This window comes from Aquila chrysaetos, chromosome 11 (assembly GCF_900496995.4).
Source record: "Aquila chrysaetos chrysaetos chromosome 11, bAquChr1.4, whole genome shotgun sequence".
In the NCBI taxonomy this organism is placed as follows: Eukaryota; Metazoa; Chordata; class Aves; order Accipitriformes; family Accipitridae; genus Aquila; species Aquila chrysaetos.
Genome location: NC_044014.1, coordinates 26,749,255 through 26,766,931, shown reverse-complemented (window position 1 = coordinate 26,766,931; position 17,677 = coordinate 26,749,255). Strand labels below are relative to the sequence as shown.

The 17,677-nt window shown below is 35.9% G+C and overlaps 1 protein-coding gene across 41 annotated transcripts in view; it reads left to right on the top strand.

The window, feature by feature from the left end:
• KCNMA1 (potassium calcium-activated channel subfamily M alpha 1) overlaps window positions 1–17,677 on the top strand; it is a 527,339-nt gene that overhangs the window by 106,977 nt on the left and 402,685 nt on the right. Inside the window, exon 2 of one of the 41 annotated variants that reach the window (XM_030030400.2) lies at window positions 15,514–15,719. The exons of 38 other annotated variants lie outside the window; for them this stretch is intronic. In XM_030030400.2, coding sequence (XP_029886260.1) covers window positions 15,514–15,549 — 36 coding nt within the window. In that variant the 3' untranslated portion in view covers window positions 15,550–15,719. Of the gene's footprint in view, window positions 1–12,705; window positions 12,787–15,513; window positions 15,720–17,677 lie in introns of those variants that run through there. 2 more of the 41 variants (XM_030030401.2, XM_030030398.1) reach the window with 2 other exon arrangements.

Here is a 17,677-nt window from a genome sequence, read left to right as displayed (position 1 = left end):
TGGTCTCCTTTTACTTCTTTCAAAGGTAACATTAAAATGTTGCTTTCACTTCACTGTGCTCAAATAATTCAGGGACCAGCCAAAGCTTTATTTTTTTTCAGCCACTCTCTTAGGCTATCCTACAATGCTGTGTCTTCATCTCAGATAGTCCTTAGAGCTAGGTAGGTCTGAATTAATTACAGCAGCAATACTTGCTGTTCCTAGAAGGAATCTGTTTGAATCGGTAAGTTCAGTTGTGCACATGGAAGTATGATTTCTTCAGGGTTTACTTGTCCCTCTGCAGAGAAATGTGCTGCTGTTACTCTTGAATTTTTTTAGAAGTCTACAGCAGTGTGCACCCCCTCCTCAGACCTAAATACTGTAGAGACACAACAGATTTTTAAGAGGGTTTCTCTAAACAGGAAAATTAGAATTCCTTTTTGCATACTGAATAAACCAGGAGCATATATAAATTTGGTTTGACAATGGCAAGAATAAGCGCTAAAATAGGGGACTGTTTTAGATTTCATAAAAGGGAAGCATAATGGTGGGTGAGGTGTGTGTCAAACATGTTGCAAAGGGGTGGAATATGTATTTATCAGCCTATTTGAATGGGCTACTAGAGCTTCAGTTTCATCAGCTGCTATAAAGGAGCAGTATCAGAGCGTGAAATTAGTAGTCAAGTAATACATATGCTATAGCCAAAAGCAAAAGAATTAGCTGCACAGATCCGCGGAGTTTCTCTACTGATTCTGTTGCGTTTTCAGCTCCAAACTTGATGGTTTTTCACTCACTGAGCAGCAAAAGCAGTAAACAAAATTCATTTGCTGAAAAAGAAGTGGTGTTCTAGCCTGCAGCAGCAACTCAGCCTTGTAACTTTAGTGGGCAATAGATGCATGTAGCATCCATAGTGAATGGTAAACATGTGGTGTTTGTGTACTGCAGACTAAAACACATTAATTCCTGTTAAAATCAGTTGGAACTTGTACTCCAACATGGATCTTCATTTGTGTATGTCTTCGAGAAAGCCATTCAGAAATTTGGTTCTGTATTTGAGACCAAAGCTCATGAGCGCTGTCTTGTGGTCTTCAGTTACTCAGTGTGAACTGCATTTAGGTCAGGATTGGAGTTTACTGTCTTTTAGATGTAGGAAAGTATAGTTTATGATCATTTACACTGTGAACTACAAATATACTCTTCTTATGCACTGTTGGATTTTATAAAGTATCAAAATATTTTTAAAACCCCCATTTGAGTCCATTCTCTCCTTTCTATACTTCCTGTTAAAATTAAATCAGTAGAAAATTGCAATGGTGGGTGAAGAAAATGCTCATTTTTGATTGCAGAAACACTCTTACACAGTAATACTTACAAAAATAAATAAATGATGGCCAGTGGCATAAGAATTGCCTAAGAAATCACTGCATTGCTCAAATGTTAATTAAGGAAATCTTAAGGCTTTTGGCATTTTTCCAGTCGCAGTCATTTTGCTATAGACTGTAATAAGGTACACAGCATGCACTGTATCTCAGTTAATAACTATTTATAGTTTAAAGATGTTCCGTGTAGCCATGTTTTTGTTTTATTTGTTTGCTCTTGTGGGCAGTTACAGAGTAGCATCCACTATTCTGTGAGAACAAGCACATATGGAAGACAAGTCTTAAGCTCAGGCTTCCAAATCCTTATGAATGGGGTTTTAATTCTGGGAATTTAACCTATAATCAGGGTAGCAACATATTCCGGTGGAAAAGATCTTCATTTGACATATCGTTATCACAGTAACGGCCAGCTGTCCCTCAATTACAGACTGACACTTTCTATTTCAGCCTTTCTAAAACAAAGTTAATTAGAATGTTTCCCCTAATGTTTGTCTAAGGACGATTTTGAAAAGGAGCATGTGAAGAATGAATGGCAAATGACAAAAACAAGAGCACTGGATTCAATGCGTGTTTCACATGTCTTTTAAAAGTAATCAGGCATAGGTATTTCCATCCTGTATCTTTTTTCCCAAGTTCTAACAACAAAGCAAATGTTACAATGGTGAAAACACAAACATGTAGATTTTGTTCATCGGCTTTAAATCACAGATTTCTTGGACGTTTTGTCTTCTTTTCTTTAGCTCTTTTTACTTCTACCTGTAAGCTAGCTAATAACAAGGAGCATATTCCTTGATACAGACATGTGTATAGCTTGCTATTTTTGACACAAACCTTGCATGTGTGTGTTGTGGCAGCTGACTGTAATCCTTTCACCTTTACTGATTCCAGGAATTTAACTTTTTTTATGAGGGTTTGTTTGCCCTGCTTTCTTCCTTTTGAATTTAGGTAAACCAAAGCAAAACTTTATTTTCAATAATCTAAGTAAATAATTCCCTTTTATTAAGAACATAATGAACATGTTTGTATCAAAGATCCATATAGCCAAATATTCTTTTGCAAACAGTAGCCAAAAATGGATGCCTATAGAAGAATATTTAAGCAAGGCTGTTTGAATGTAATAATCTCTCCTATTCCTCTCCAAACCTTCAGCTGTTTGCAACTTGAGTGATATAGTTGGTGTGCATTAAACAACTTACGATTGATTTCTCTTCCGTAAATTTGTTCAGTTTCTTACTGAACTCAAACAAATTCATAGCATCTACAGCATCAAGCTTCAGTTTTTTCAACTGAATGGAGTGCTGTGACCAAAACCACTTAATTTTTATAACTAATCTACTATATAGGTGTGAAGTTTGATACAAATCCAAAAATTATGCAACATAAAGTTCAGGGCAAAGATAACTGGTATTAAAATTTCTGAAAACAAAATTTAAACATTCTGAATTTAAGGTTGTTTTCAAAAAGTTGTATTTTATAGGTGATTAATAGACACTTGCACTTCCATGTGTGAGAGGAGACATTTTTGCTTTTCTCTTGTTCAGGCTGTAGAGATGCAGAAGCTTTATCAGTGATGCACAACTGCTTGAGACTTTCAGATCAATATTTTCTTTACTACACAAACCAAATCCCCAAGGGTGCAATCAGACTGAGTAGGAAATTGCTTCCTTCCTGCCCTTTTCTACACACATATCTGTATTCAGTTATCACAGAACATCTGTTATCTAAGCAAATTAAAACTGGACAGAAGACATGGTATTGCTTGATCAAAAAAATCCAACTGGTCTACCCTTTGGGTTTTTGCTCATCTTGTATGAAAAACTGTTTCATATTTTCTTTATGCAAAACTAAGTAAGAATTAAATATTTTTCTTCTGGTAGGTAAGTATGTATCAATGCTTTTGTCGCATCACTGCAGTGTACTTTCACTTCAAGTTCCTATTTTTCAGGTGAAGCTTCTTATGACCTTAGCTTATGTTCCTTTTGATATGAATTCTGAACATACTTTGTCAATGGAGATTAGAATTTTTCTGGTAAATTTTTAAGCACTTAGTTAAGTGATAGCTTGACAACTATAACTACATTGTATTATACAGTAATTTGTCACAGTTGTTGGGATAATTTAAAACTTAACAAAAATTTTGTATGTACATATTTTACTATAAAAATTATCCTTGATGTGGAAATATATTCAGAAAGAAGTCAAGGTACAGCTAATTATAGAAGAGGGAACTTTCAAGAATAGATGCACTTGGGTGGGGTTTTTTTATTTGTTTCATAATAGGTCACTGAATTGCTTATGAGAGAGAAAACGATGTAGAATCACTGTCACTATTCTATTTTATAGGTTTCAAACAGAATACTTTCTTTTTCCATTTTAAAAAAGTGGCAGGGGAAGGGGGAAGAAAAAGGCTGAAGGGTTAATATTCCTTGATTTTTATGATCTCAGCCACACATTGTTGCCTTTATGGCTAATGAATATAGATATGAAGTATAACTCAGAAGTGTGTTTTGAAAATGCTAAAAGAATATAACACTAATCTGGGAGAGAATTCTCTATACTGTGGAAACCTCTAGTGTCATTTTACAGAATGAAATTCAAATAAGTTGTTTGTTGTCTGAAAAAATGTACTGAAATGGCTCCTCAGTGTTTTTCTCTATTAAGACATTCTTTACTGCCCCCTCACAGACCCTAGTTGTGGGGGTTTTTGTTTGTTTGTTTGTTTGTTTTCACAACAAAGTAGCTATCATTAAGTGGAACAGCAATGCTAGCTGCAAAGGAAAAAAAAAAATCAAAACTCCAAAACAACAACAAAAAAATCCCAAATAAGGTCCTTTTGTTCATTAACTTTCTAAATATTGAATGAGTACTGTTTGAGTTCAGTGAACCAAATCTCAGCGTCTGTAATTCAATCTGAGTAGGTGCATTGTATTCTTTAATTTACTCCAGCAGCAAAAAAACAAACCCAACCCAACAAACCAAACAAAAACCTATGAGAAATATAAAGAATGTTCAAATATAATTAAAAAAGAAAAAGTTGAGTCCTAATCGGCACAGTAAGAATTTAAAGACATATGCAGTCTGATGTTCATAGAGGTGTTCTCCAATGTATGTTGATTTAAGAAACGTGAAAGTACTCGGTAGTAGAGCTTCCATGAACAGCCTTCTCTTTTTTTTTTATAAACAAACCTTTCAAAAGTGTTGCTGCTAAATATTAAATGAATTGCTATCAAAGGACTGTTTGGAAATTTCCATGTAGCCTTTTATTTGTTGCTGTTAAAAAACTTCTTGGTACTGTTTGAACTCTAGAGTAATGCTTCAAAAATGCTCGAGGAGATTTTTTGTTTTCCATCATTAAATATTGCTTTCCTTGGCATGTATTAAGGATTGGGCATATCACCTGTCGCTTGCAATCTGGTGGTTGACATGCTTAACTGGTTACAGTACTGGTTAATATAGTCATAGTTCAGCTTATTGAATGCTGGATATTAACACAGCTGAGGCATAAGGTAAGATCTTAATCTTCAGAAATCATAGCAGATGGAAGCAGTTATTGCTCTTAATTATCTTTAGTCTAATGTTCACCTCTTACTCTCTAGTCTACCAAAAAGAATAAAACACAAACTGCTTTTGTATAGTTCTCAGCCAGTAATTTGGTCTCCTTAAATTAAGAGAGGATGTTGCTTTTGTAGACGCCACAAGTCTCTGAAGAAAAGTGTTGCAGCGCTCTCTATTTAATTCTAAATTACTAGCTTCTGCTTTCTAAAACTCTACATGGAGAAATAAATTCACGTTTGGAACTCAAAGTTTTTATTTTCTCATCCATAAGACTGAATTTATTTTCTTCACAGACTGTAGTAACAGTTCTTTGGATAGAAAAAGAATAAAGTATAGTCCTTGGCATGGCAGGCAGGAATCCAGGTTGATTTCAACCACTGTACGCAGGAGTTCCTTAAACATAAACTGAAGTAGCAGTTCCATTTTTTGATTGAGAATACTTTCAGATACGCTTACCCTAAAATATATTATTCATGTGAAAATGGATCTCCTCATAGCAAGGGCACCTTTTTCTTGGGCATAGAAGTCTAGGATTCATATGTGGACGAACCTACTGTCCTGGCTTTGTGCAGTTTTGCTGTATCTGAGAGCTGTCCATCTGCTCTTATTTTATTACATTCAAAGATTGAGTTGCTGGTAGCAGACGCAAGGAATTAATCAACAAATTAAATTGGTAATCTGTTTTCTAAATGGCAACTTTGCTGCAGGGATATGTATGATGAGACAATGTCTTACAAAAACATTGCCAAAACTTGGTTAGGAACTAGCTTGAATTTTATGATGACCCTTTCTCTTTAAGGAAGGGGGGGGAAAAAAATGAGGACACGGGCTAAATTTACAGTCCTGAGAAGTGCTATGTTTTCTAGCCCAATGGAAACTAATTAGAATAGGAAATTGTCAAAGGACCAAGACTGTAAGGAATTTTATGTATATACCATGTAACATAAGGTTATTTTGAAAAGGTGACCTCAAGGACTCATAAAAGATTTCTAAGAAGTAAGTTCAAGTCTGTGTATGGTTTCTTTAGCAAGGCAATGGAGTCTGCATGCGTACACCACATGAAAGAGGAGGTTATTCCATTCATTAGTGCTATAGCTTAAAACCTGAAATCACCTGATTTCAGATCTATATTTCCTTACAGGCTTCCTGCATGCCTTTCAATTTCTCTACCTGCTTTTTTTAAATTGGAAAAGCGGGTCAAATAATACTTCCCTGCTTTGTCTAAATAATCTGAAGGCAAATATTTCAAGGCCATCAGTGTTCTGAGTAAATCCTGAAGTCTGTGAGATGTTTTGATACTATTGTAATAATCATGAGATATGTAAGCAAAAATTAGGTACTTATATTATCTTCAGTCCTAGCTGATTGAAAAATTTTATAAATGTTGATGATCATCATAGTATGAAAACTCTTCACTTCCAGGCAGTATAGCTAATCAATCTCAAGCGTGCAAATGACGTAACTGAGGCTGGAAAATTACCATCTTAAGTTCTTCCCAAAATTCTTCTTCCCTGTTAATGAAGGCAGTTTGTCAGACCTCGAAGTCCCCATCCTGTGCCTTAGTTGTTTAGCTTTCTGTTCTCCAAATGCCTCTTGGTGACAGGTTAGAGTGAAACTCCCAAATTGTGTTAGTAAATTGCCATGTGCAAAAAGCAGGTCCAATTTTACAGAGCCAGTGCTTTGACAGAAGCACCTGGGTGAAAATGAATGATTTTTGGTATTCAGTTGATACTAATGATGTTAATGTAGGTAGTCTTTACTCACAAGATTAGCGTAGTGATTTCTGTTGGAGGGGGAGTACTATAATGTGTAGATACTTTTATGTTTATTACTTGTCTGACAGCATCCAAATCCAATCCTATGAGTGAACTCTCATTAGTTCCAGGGTGTTGTAATTAAGCATTAAAGAATGTCTTACAATAGTTTGGCGAAAACCTCGTAGCAAAAGTAAAACAATCATTTTTAAAAATCTAACTCTCTTTTTTCTTATGTAGTACTGTATTTTTGCTTTACCTTTGTTCAGCATGTACAAGCAAATTGTCAGTTTTATTTCTGTTTGTGTGGTATTTTCAATGTGTGTTCTCCTGCTCTATAATATGATGTTATCATTTGGATTTTTGTGCATGTTAAGGAAATACTTGTAATAAATTTTCTTTTCCTAGGTAAGGGTAAGCTTGTATTATGTACATATTTATTTACCTAGAAAATAAAGCAGGCTCCAAAGTATTTCTCATGCTATCTTTTGTTGGTTTTCCTTTATAGGAAAAAAAAATAATCCAAATTGTAATGTTATTTCTTTTGTAGAGGTATGTGACCTGTGATGGATTAGCAAACTTCGCTACTTTATTTGGTCTCTTGACAGAGACTGGATACAACTTCCCACATACAGAAAACTAATGTTTAGTTGAAACACAATAGTATGTCTTTAAGCTTATTTTGCCTTCAGGTGTACTCTGTATTCTATTTTTAGAAAAGTTAAATGAATTGATTACATACAAAATTAGGCAGCTGGGAACAGAATGAGCTGTCCTAAGAGGTCGGAGAAAGTAGTCTGCACATTGGTTAATATGTATGTTTTCTGGATCCTAAGGCTACTGTTCCCATTCCTGGGAATGATTAATAAAATCACAGAATCCTGAGAATCTTGTGTTTTCTCATCCATCTTGCACAAAAGATCGTATTACTTGCTTAGGCAGATTTTAGTTTGTTGTAACTGCTTCAAAAGTGTCAGCTTCTTGGCAGCTGCTTACCCTGGACATAAAATCCCTCTTCCAAAATTGATCATGCATTAGTTGATGGCAACCAATAGTGGTCAGGTGAATGGTACTGTAACAATGTATGGTATTGATACTTAGTGAGCACTTTTGACTGTCCACTGATGCTACCAGGAGAACACACCCTTATGTAGGCACAAAGTTGTGTTCTAAAAGAATGAGCGCTTTACTGTCCCATATTCCAAAATCAAACAAAACGCCAGATCTATCACAGCAAAGTGTCCAGTTCTTCTGATTATCTGTTCCTGGCTACGGAAGGGAATTATACATAGTAGAGGGCTAATTGAAAGACTGCTGAAAACTGTAAAAAGGCTTCCATTATTCTTAAATAGCCTTTAGTGCCTAGGCTTCCTTTAAAAACAGAATTAGATGATAGTATGTAGTAAAATTGTTATTTGTTTACGAAAGAAAAATTTCCCCCATTGCATGTATCATGCTAAAGACTTCTTTGTTTTGATAGAATTTCTTAAAGTCTTCTTTTGCATTTTGAACAAACCAAACCCAAACACCACTTAACCAAAGAAACTAAAGTCACATAACGGATTCTATGGAAGTTTTAGTCACAATTAGCTATTGCTGGCATTTTTTTTTAATTTGTCCTTCAATTAAGAAAGAAATACAGCATAACCAATTTGAAAAAAATTGTTCCTGATCTATATTTGAGTATTTTTGTGCATGTTAATTGGCTACGTATTTCTTTGGTGGTTTTGTGCTTATGAATTGGCATGTGTATACTTTTATGGTATATGTTAACAATCTTAAGAGAATACTCAGCAAGTAGATTGTAATGATTCTGATTACAATCTGATGAACTTCTACTAGCTAGTTAACTTTATTGACTTCCTTTAACTCAGACATGAAAGTGTCTGAGAATGTGATAATTCATTTTTTACATATCTGCCTACCAATATCAGGAGAGGTTTTATAATTGTCCAAGCCCAGAGACACTTGATTTCATATTTTTAATTCATTATTATAAGTAAACTTTGCTACTGGCTCCAAGTAACTTTTTCTTTGGATTTCATTTTTTTTGCCTGGTGCTGGCTGTTTTGTTTGCTCTGCTCGTGACTAGTTGAATGAAACATAACTCTTAAATTGTTACCTGTTTCGACTGCACCATCATTTCTCTTCTGAAATAATTTGTTCATCACTTGTTTAAACATAAACCAGCTGTATTTTCATGCTAGAAACAAGTATAAATAGGCAAACATATTGTAATTTTCTTAGTGTTGTAAAAAAAATTATGGTAAAACTAGTTATCCTATTTGCAGCCCTGCTATAGTGAGGAGAAACTTTTAGGTGAAACATGTAAATCTTGTTAATAATAGATCTTTACTATTTAGAATCTTATAGGAGGTTTTGGAATATGTTTTTTGTTCTTTTTTAATTTCAAAATTATATATATGCATTTGTGGTAAAACCAGATTTAAATCTTCGTATGGAATAATAATGAAGGGTCTTATGCTTACATAATTGATCACTTGACATTAATATTGCATGGTAGAAATGTCTATAAGGTTCTGGAATGTAAATTAGCAATACAGTTGATATAAGAAATGAACCATAGATGGTAGTTTTAAACTACTGGAAAGTGGAGGACAAGTTACAGCACAATAGTCAAGATATAAGGGGAGTCATGGGGACTGGAGTTAAGAGGGGAACAGCTTTACTCAAGCTAAAAAAAAGAAGTTTCCTTTTTCTTCTGCTAGAGAAAGAGGAGAGGTATCAATCCTTAACTCATCTTTCCTTTATCCCCTAATGATGCTGATATTCTTTTGTCAGTTTATTTGTACCCAGAAAGCATGCTATAAAATAAACCTTCTCATCCTGTCACTGTACTTTGCTGACTTAACAACAAAAAAGAACCAAACCCAAAAAACAAATTAGCATTGGGAAATCCAGAAATAATAATCAAACATTATTGGCATACGTACTGTAATGTTTTTAACTTGTACCCAGCAGTAAATGCAGCATACTGATAACAGTGAAAATTATTGATGTCATCTCTAGTACTCACATTCAAAATGATTGTGTTAGAGATGACGTAAAGGGAATGGTACTTGTTAAAATGTGTGAAAACACTTGTAGTGTTTTGAATGAGAAAATAACCTCCTATTTATACTATTGTTGCAATGCACAGACTTCCGCTCTCCCCAGAGTAGTAGACGTTTCTCTGTTAAGTATATTCAAACTTTAGATAATCTGTAAAATCTACTAGAGAAAGAGAATGCTTTACTTAAAAGAATAGCCACAGTGACTTGAAGCCTACAACAGAAGACACCACTACGTTTATATTTCTAAGACAAAATAACTCTGGGGAATAGACAATTTATTTTATTGCTGAGTGGACTTTAATAGGCAAAATAAAAATTTCTGCATTTGAATTTGACCATGGTAGCATGTTTAACTTCCTTGCACTTGCAAAACCATAGCTTTTTTTTCAATAATTATAAGTAGCTGAATTTTGTCTTGTTATATGTCATCTTAGAGTTCCATTAAAAGACACTGAGATAAATGTTTCAAACTTCAGTAACGCTTTAAACGGGTATTGCTACCTACTTAAATGAATGGATCCTTCTACATGCATTAACCTGTATTTGAACTGATCCAAACTCAAAAAACCCCTTCCTGCAGGAGAGATCTTGATATTTGCTGAAGCTGTTTGATAGATTCCTTGCAATCTAAGCTTGCTGTGTAGAAGAACGATACTGACTTTCCAAAACTGTTTCTTGGTACGCTTGAACATAGACAGTGTACAAAAAGTAATTTTCACTATTAGTCCATGTCCCAAGAAATTCTGAGAGTGCCAACTAAGTTATGGTTTATAAAGATTTCCTATTACTTTTAGGAAGTAATTATAAATTACTTTTTTCCTATTACTTGAATTAACATCCTTGTGGAATAAAGTTCTTGGTTTATTCCCAGAACAAGGACTACTACACTGAATAAGTTATCTTTCTTGGTCTTCCCTGTTAACATGTTCGAAGACTGACATAGGCAGCAAATTTCAAGGGCAGAAAAATAGATAATTTTCTTTCCATTTATTCCATAATTTCTCTCCTGAGGCTAACTTGACGCATGATGGGTGAAGTAAAGGTGAATACACAAGCAAAAGTGAAGTCATGCAACTAACTCAGTACTTCCACTGAGAAATTGAGTGCAGCAATTTTTAGCCCTTACCCTTTCATAGCTTTCAATTAGTTGCTAAGGCTGTTTTGACTATTAGCAAAAGAATGAATTTGACTGAACGTTGTGTTTAAGTTATGAATTTGAATTTTGTATTTTCTAGCTTAAAAAAAAATGGACTTGACCTGAAGGAAGTCCAGTTCAGAACACCATCTTTGAATTAAAACCTTGTGTACAAGTGTTTCTTTGTCATTTTGAGAGAGCAAACCAATACTGTACTGTAGTCAGCAGCTTATCCTGTCTGTAAATTTTAGAATATTCACATTAGGCAATAAGGATATTTATACAAAGTAGTGTGTCATAGAGGCTACACTCTGCAAGTTCTTTGTTTGCATTTTATGAAAGTAGAAGTATCTTTCTACAATACATACATTTAAATTTATTTTTTTTTAAAGTTTTGTTTCATTAGTTACAGGTGGTAACTAATGTTGGACTGCTATAGCTTCATTTGTGACCTATGTAGAGGCATTTATTTGTTTATTTAAAGTAAATTCCCCAGCCCCTTAGGAAAGCCCAGCAAGTCTTCCTTCAAAGTGTTAACTCAAGTTATTTATTCTTGTTTGCAAGAATAGCAATCTGTCAGCCCTTTAGTTGAGAAATGACAAACCTGCCACGTTATGGTTAATGAAATTTGGTCGTGAGACTTGTGAAAGTCTTCTATACAGTTTAGAATAAAATGATTATTTCAGTATTTTAAATAGGTGCTATGTGTAATAAGTAGCTGACTCTGCAGTAATCTTTTTCTTTTCTGTCCTTTGGAACTGAGATATCTCTGGATCTGGATTTAGTCACAGAACTCTTAAATACGTGTATACAAAACCAAAGACACTTCATTTACATTCATCCTGTAGAAGTACCATAGGCTCGTGGTCATTGCATAGCACTGGTTGCTAGAACTACAGGGTTTACTTTTATAATTAGTAGATACATTTGTGTTCCCAGACTGAATCCGTAGAACTAAGTGAGCTTAATGACTGAACTGTGGCCATAAACCAGTGGGTACTTACTAATTTGAATTATTTTGGCTCTGAAACACCAGAGAAAGAATATGCCAATTTCTTTGTGAAATATTAAAACTGAACAAACTAAACAATGCAAGCTTTCTATATGGCTTGATGTCAGTTCCTTTTATCCAGTGAAAAGGGCTAAGCAGTCAGCAGAGTAAATAGTTCTCAGTTGCTGTTCACAGCATGGTGGAAGAAGTCAAAATGCCACTATGTGTATAATGGTTTCTGTGCAAAGTAGTAGTAAATCAGAGCACTACTGATTTTCCTGTGGTAGAGCTTGGGTATATATTTTACCCTTAGTATATCTATAAATCTAGTGAACGTCTTGCAATGAATCATGTGAGATTGTACAATATCTCTTTCTGCTATTGAAGACTGACTACAGTTTTACTAATTTTATGTGTAGCCCATAGGAAAATCCTTTTCAGGTTATGCTTATATAGTACTGTTAAATATTAGTTGTGAGTGGTTTTGGAATATAATAAAATATGGATGGTGAAAAGAAAGCAGATGTTGGATCAAATACAACATAGGTATGGAAAAGATAATTTAGAAAGCCATATGGAAGTCATATGGAGTCATTTGTAGAGCCATATGCTTTGCCCTGTCCTGGAGGGAACGCGTCTTTATACTTGCTGGCCCAGATCCTTAGTTCTTATGAATCAATATACCTTTACTGCCTATGTCACTGTCTTGGAATTTCTTTAGTTTTAAAAAAAAAAACAAAACCAACCCAACCAGCCAAAACCCTCCTGTTTTTGTTGTGCCAATAACTAGGTTTGCTACCCTGTATATTCTAATAATCAGGATTTTAGTTTTGATTAGACCACCTGGAACTCATCTGATGGCAATGCTGTATCATCATATTGTAAAGAAAGCTGATATTTTGACAAGCTACATTTTGATTTTAAAGAGACATAGGAAGAGGAGGAAGTATTGACACTGTGCTCTAAAGATAAGTATGCATGCTTTCATAAAAGTGAAAGCCTTCATTTTTTCAGGAAGCTGTATTCAGTTCTTCAGGGACCTCTGCAGGTTTTATAGATTCAGAGGAGTTTGTGAAAGATTCAGAGTTATCAGAGGTAACATTGTTTGTATGTCTGAATATATTTGGACAAAAGTACTGATAACATGAATAAAATTGTGTTCTGAGATAGTTTTGTCCCGACATGGATATTAACGTATGCCAGTAATTGGAGAGACCCTCAAACAGCTTTATGGTCTCTCAAGGAACTCGGTTCTAGTATCTAGTGTGTAAGTCTAGGCTAGAATCTGTCTTCATCCTAGAGAGTATCATGATATTGAGGGGGTGGTGGGGGGGGGGGGCAGTTCTTTGGTATAAGCACTCTTAGCAAGACTTCTTGATTCAGTAGGAATATCTTCTCCAAATCAGTCACTTCATGTTTGTTTAGTCATCAGTCGCCAAATACAGAACTGGTGTTTTATTAACTTCAGGTTTGATAGAATTCACAAGGCAATTTTTGTAGAAGTGTTTTGCTTTTGTTGATGTAATGGTCTATCATGATCCGTACTACTGGCAATAGCATCAACTAGATGTCTTTTGTGAGGTTTGTGCACTGTATCTGTGGTTAGCAGCAAAGGTGATTGCATTTCAGTGGGTGAGAGTGTTATCAAACATAGTTAATTTATCAGGATTTTAAAAAATACCTGCAGAGAGAGTGTGTGTGTATGTGAGAGAGTGAGTTGATTGTAAAAACAAAGACACAACCCCAAACTCCCAGTGAAGGAATGAGGGAGGGAACAGTTTGTTACAGTGACCTGGGACTTGCATGCAAATTGTGTGTAGTTCTAACCTTACTTTTTCTATGAAGTATTCCATTTATTTTTACACTTTTCTACTGTTTTGCTCCAGTCATCTCATAAACAGCCTACGTAACAACAGTTTGAGTCTGGTTTCCAACAGGGCTGACATTCATATAATTGATGTGCCTATGCTGATGAAAAATTTCCCCCACTTGGATTCCAGCAGAACTTGCTGATTACAGGGAGTGCAGAGCACAGCAGAAAATCATACATTTTTAAAAATGTGGTGGTTTTTTGGTGACTGAAGATCATTTTACTAAATATCACTGTTGCTAGGTCTCTGGGTAGTGAAAGCATTCTTCTGAGCTCCAGGGTCTGGAGCACAGCAAGCCACTGATGCTACCATCACTGGGATGCTCTGTGTCTAAGATGTCAGGAAGCAGACTCAAATCTGTATTCTAATAACCTAGAATTAATTGTTAAAAGGTCTCTAAACTCTTTGCAAGAAGTTGGCTGTTCTCTTCGTATCCGTTAAGTGTTAGTATCATATCAGTAAATTGCCTTTGCAGTAATTTGGTAGCCAGGAGCAATATTTGTATTCACACCTCTGATACTCCTCTTCATACACGGTGAAGTGAGTCATGTAATGTAGTTAGAAATTTCACTTGTGATGGGAAGCTTGCCCTACCTCTAACATAAATTTGTGGGGATTGATTAATTCTATATCCCTCCTATTCTTCTAGCCATATTTGAGCCTGTCTTAAAGGGTTTTTTTAAGTACCTTTGAAAATGACGGTTAAGCTGAACTGAATAGAATATTTGGAAAATACCATATGAAAATGAAAGCTGTATGTGGCCTTTTTTTAAAAACAAAAAAAAAAGTAGTTGTGCTTCGGTTTGCTTTTAGAATAAAATTGTTTGATTATCTGCTGGAAACTTATTGGCATAGAAGCTTTCGTGGCTTGAAAAAATGTCACAGTGAATGAAACTTTCTTCAATTTGTCCCTTAGAACCACTAAGAATATGATGCATAATTTATTTTCTATATAATTTAAAATAGTCACTATATTGGGTGTAAATAAAAGATTTCAGTTTTAGGTTTAATTTCTTCCTGAAATTGTCATTATTTCAAAATATATTAAAAAAAAAAAGTTCAGGGCTGATATTAAATCTATCTTCAGAAAAAGATAACTTCACCACATAAACTAAAAACATGTGACTACCAACCTGTAGGAATCCCTGTACCGTTCAAGTTTCCTTTTATGACAGAATTTGAATTCTGGCCTCACTAACCTAGAGGATATCTTGCCTGTCAATATAAGGCCGGAGTTTACTATGAAATTCTTAAATTTTATGTCTAAATTTACTAAGCAAACCAGATTTTTTTTCAGAAGTAATAATGAAGCAGACTCCAAGCACATTCCATTCTGATAAAAATCTAAATTTGAATTTATTTAATTTTCAGAAATTCAGTTTTCTCCCTAATTCCTATACACTGTACATGAGCAAACTGTGTCTGCATATTTGTTTCAGTAATTCCCATATGCTTGCTTTTACAATTAAACGGTCAAAACAATGCAACTTTCATCCTCCTTCCAGAGTCTGTTTACTGTATTTAGTAGCTTTTATTATTACAGTGTCCCAGATGCAGCAGCCCTGCCAAACATGCTACTGGGTTTAGACCCTGCCTAATGGTATCTTTTTATTACAATTATATTTTTATTTTTTTCTAGCAAAAAAAAGAAAAATCTTTCCAGCAAGCTGAAAGACTGTGTAACCATTTTGGTAATTTGGCATGTATTGTCCCGTGCCTTATTTAGTTAAACAGTGACCTCAGTGCCCATTGGACTATAATATTATTGCTGTCAGTCTTGCTTTCAGTTTTTGGCTCCTTGCGTGGGTTAGTATTGGCTCCTGCAAGACATGAGGAATAACAAAAACATCTGCTGTCACCCCAGAAGACTGGCAGAGTTTCATCCAGAAGGATGTGTGCTGCTGTTGTTCATCTTTTCAGTACTTGGTGTCACCACACTCAATGGCAATAGTAGAAGATGCTCAGAAAGAAAGTTGACGCTCTGAGCCAAACTTGCAGACACCAAATGACAAACTGTTATGTATTGAAGGAGGGGGAGAGAAAACCTCAAAAAACCCCATCACCAAATCAAGGAGGGGGAGAGAAAACCTCAAAAAACCCCATCACCAAATCAAGGAGGGGGAGAGAAAACCTCAAAAAACCCCATCACCAAATCAAGCAAATAAAAAGTACAAAATTAAGAAGGATGATACCTCCCCATCTCCTGAATAAATGCCTTAGATCATAAATCTTGTCTTTTAGCATATTTTTCTTTGTCACTAGAGACCTACTGAACTAATTGGAAGCTCAGAGGCTTCTTTTCCAATCCCTACTTTGTTAAGATAAACATCTTAACAGGGTCAGAGGTCATGGGTATATAAGGAGAGCAGGATTAGAAAGGTTCAAGAAAGGTTAGATTTAGAAAAGCAGGTTTAGACTGAAGGTTAGGGGATTAGTCATAGAACTGTAGAATATCTCAAGTTGGCAGGGACCCATAAGGATCATCAAGTCCAACTCCCTGCTCCTCGCAGGACTACCTAATACTAAATCATATGACTAAGAGCATTGTCCAGATGCTTCCTGAACTCTGACAGGCTTGGTGCCGTGACCACTTCCCTGGGGAGCCTGTTCCAGGGACCGACCACACTCTCAGTGAAGAACCTTTTCCTAATGTCCAATCTGAACTTCCCCTGATGCAGCTTCATTCCATTTCGTTGTGCCCTATTGCTGGTCACCAGAGAGAGGAGATCAGCACCTCCCCCTCCACTGCCCCCTGCCCCTGTCCCAAGGAAGTTGTAGACTGCAGTGAGGCACCCCTCAGCCTTCTCTTCTCCAAGCTGAACAAACCAAGTGACCTCAGCAGCTCCTTGTAAGTCTTGCCCTTGAGACATTTCACCCTCTTGGCTGCCCTCCTCTGGACACGCTTGAATAGTTTGATGTCCTTCTTGTATTGAGGTGCTCAAAACTGCACACAGTACTCGAGGTGGGGCCGTGCCAGTGCAATGTAGAGTGGGACAATCACCCCCCTCGACTGGCTGGCTATGCTGTGCTTGATACACCCTGGGACACGGTTGGCCCTTTGGCTGCCAGGGCACACTGTTGATTCATACTTAATTTACCGTCAACCAAAACCCAGTCAGAGGAACTGCTAGCTTTATCTCTGTACTTCCATAGCGTTGGACAAAGTGGTATCATTGTGAACTTAGTTTCACATGGTGCTTCACAACATTTACAATCTCTTTTTCTACGTTATAATTCCTACAGAGATGGTAGTATCCAGAGAGATGGCTAGTAGCAAAATTCAGGCTCCTTTTTTCCCCTCTTCTGACCGGTATTATGTTTAAAAAAAGACACTACAGACCTTCACAGGGTTTGCTTTCATATGCTGACAGCTGCTGTGTCTGATCCTAATGGGAAGCATGCCCAGGACCTTTCTGGTGAGAGTAGAGTTCTGAGAGGTGGGAGCGTGAGGGCCTGGTCATTTTCTCCCCCTTTCTGTTGGAATTCTATCTGTTCTCATAAATTTGTTGAGAGACAAGAGGGAAACTGCATTTAGCACCATACCTGCAAAGATGTTGCTGGACATCATAGAGCAGGAGAATTAATGAGGTGGTGTGTACTTAAATAGCAGCTCACAGATCACTTTCTGAGCTGTGGAAGCACTGAAGATTTGTAGGTTTGTTGGTGCATATGATGGACAAAGCTAATAGCTTTAGGAAAAAAAACGATAGAAAGGAAAATAGCTCAATTACTGATTTGCTGGGTGTTACACCAGCCTCTGTTTTCTCTGTTTTGGGTAATTGCTTGGAACGTTGTGTAAAACACTCTTTGCTTTATAGAAATGGAAGCAGAATTTGGAAAGTTTGCTTAGTTTATAGCTTTCTGTTACTCCCGTGGTTATCTGCATGAGCAGAAATTAGTACAGGAGAAGATTTCTGTGGAACTGAGTGATTCCAACTT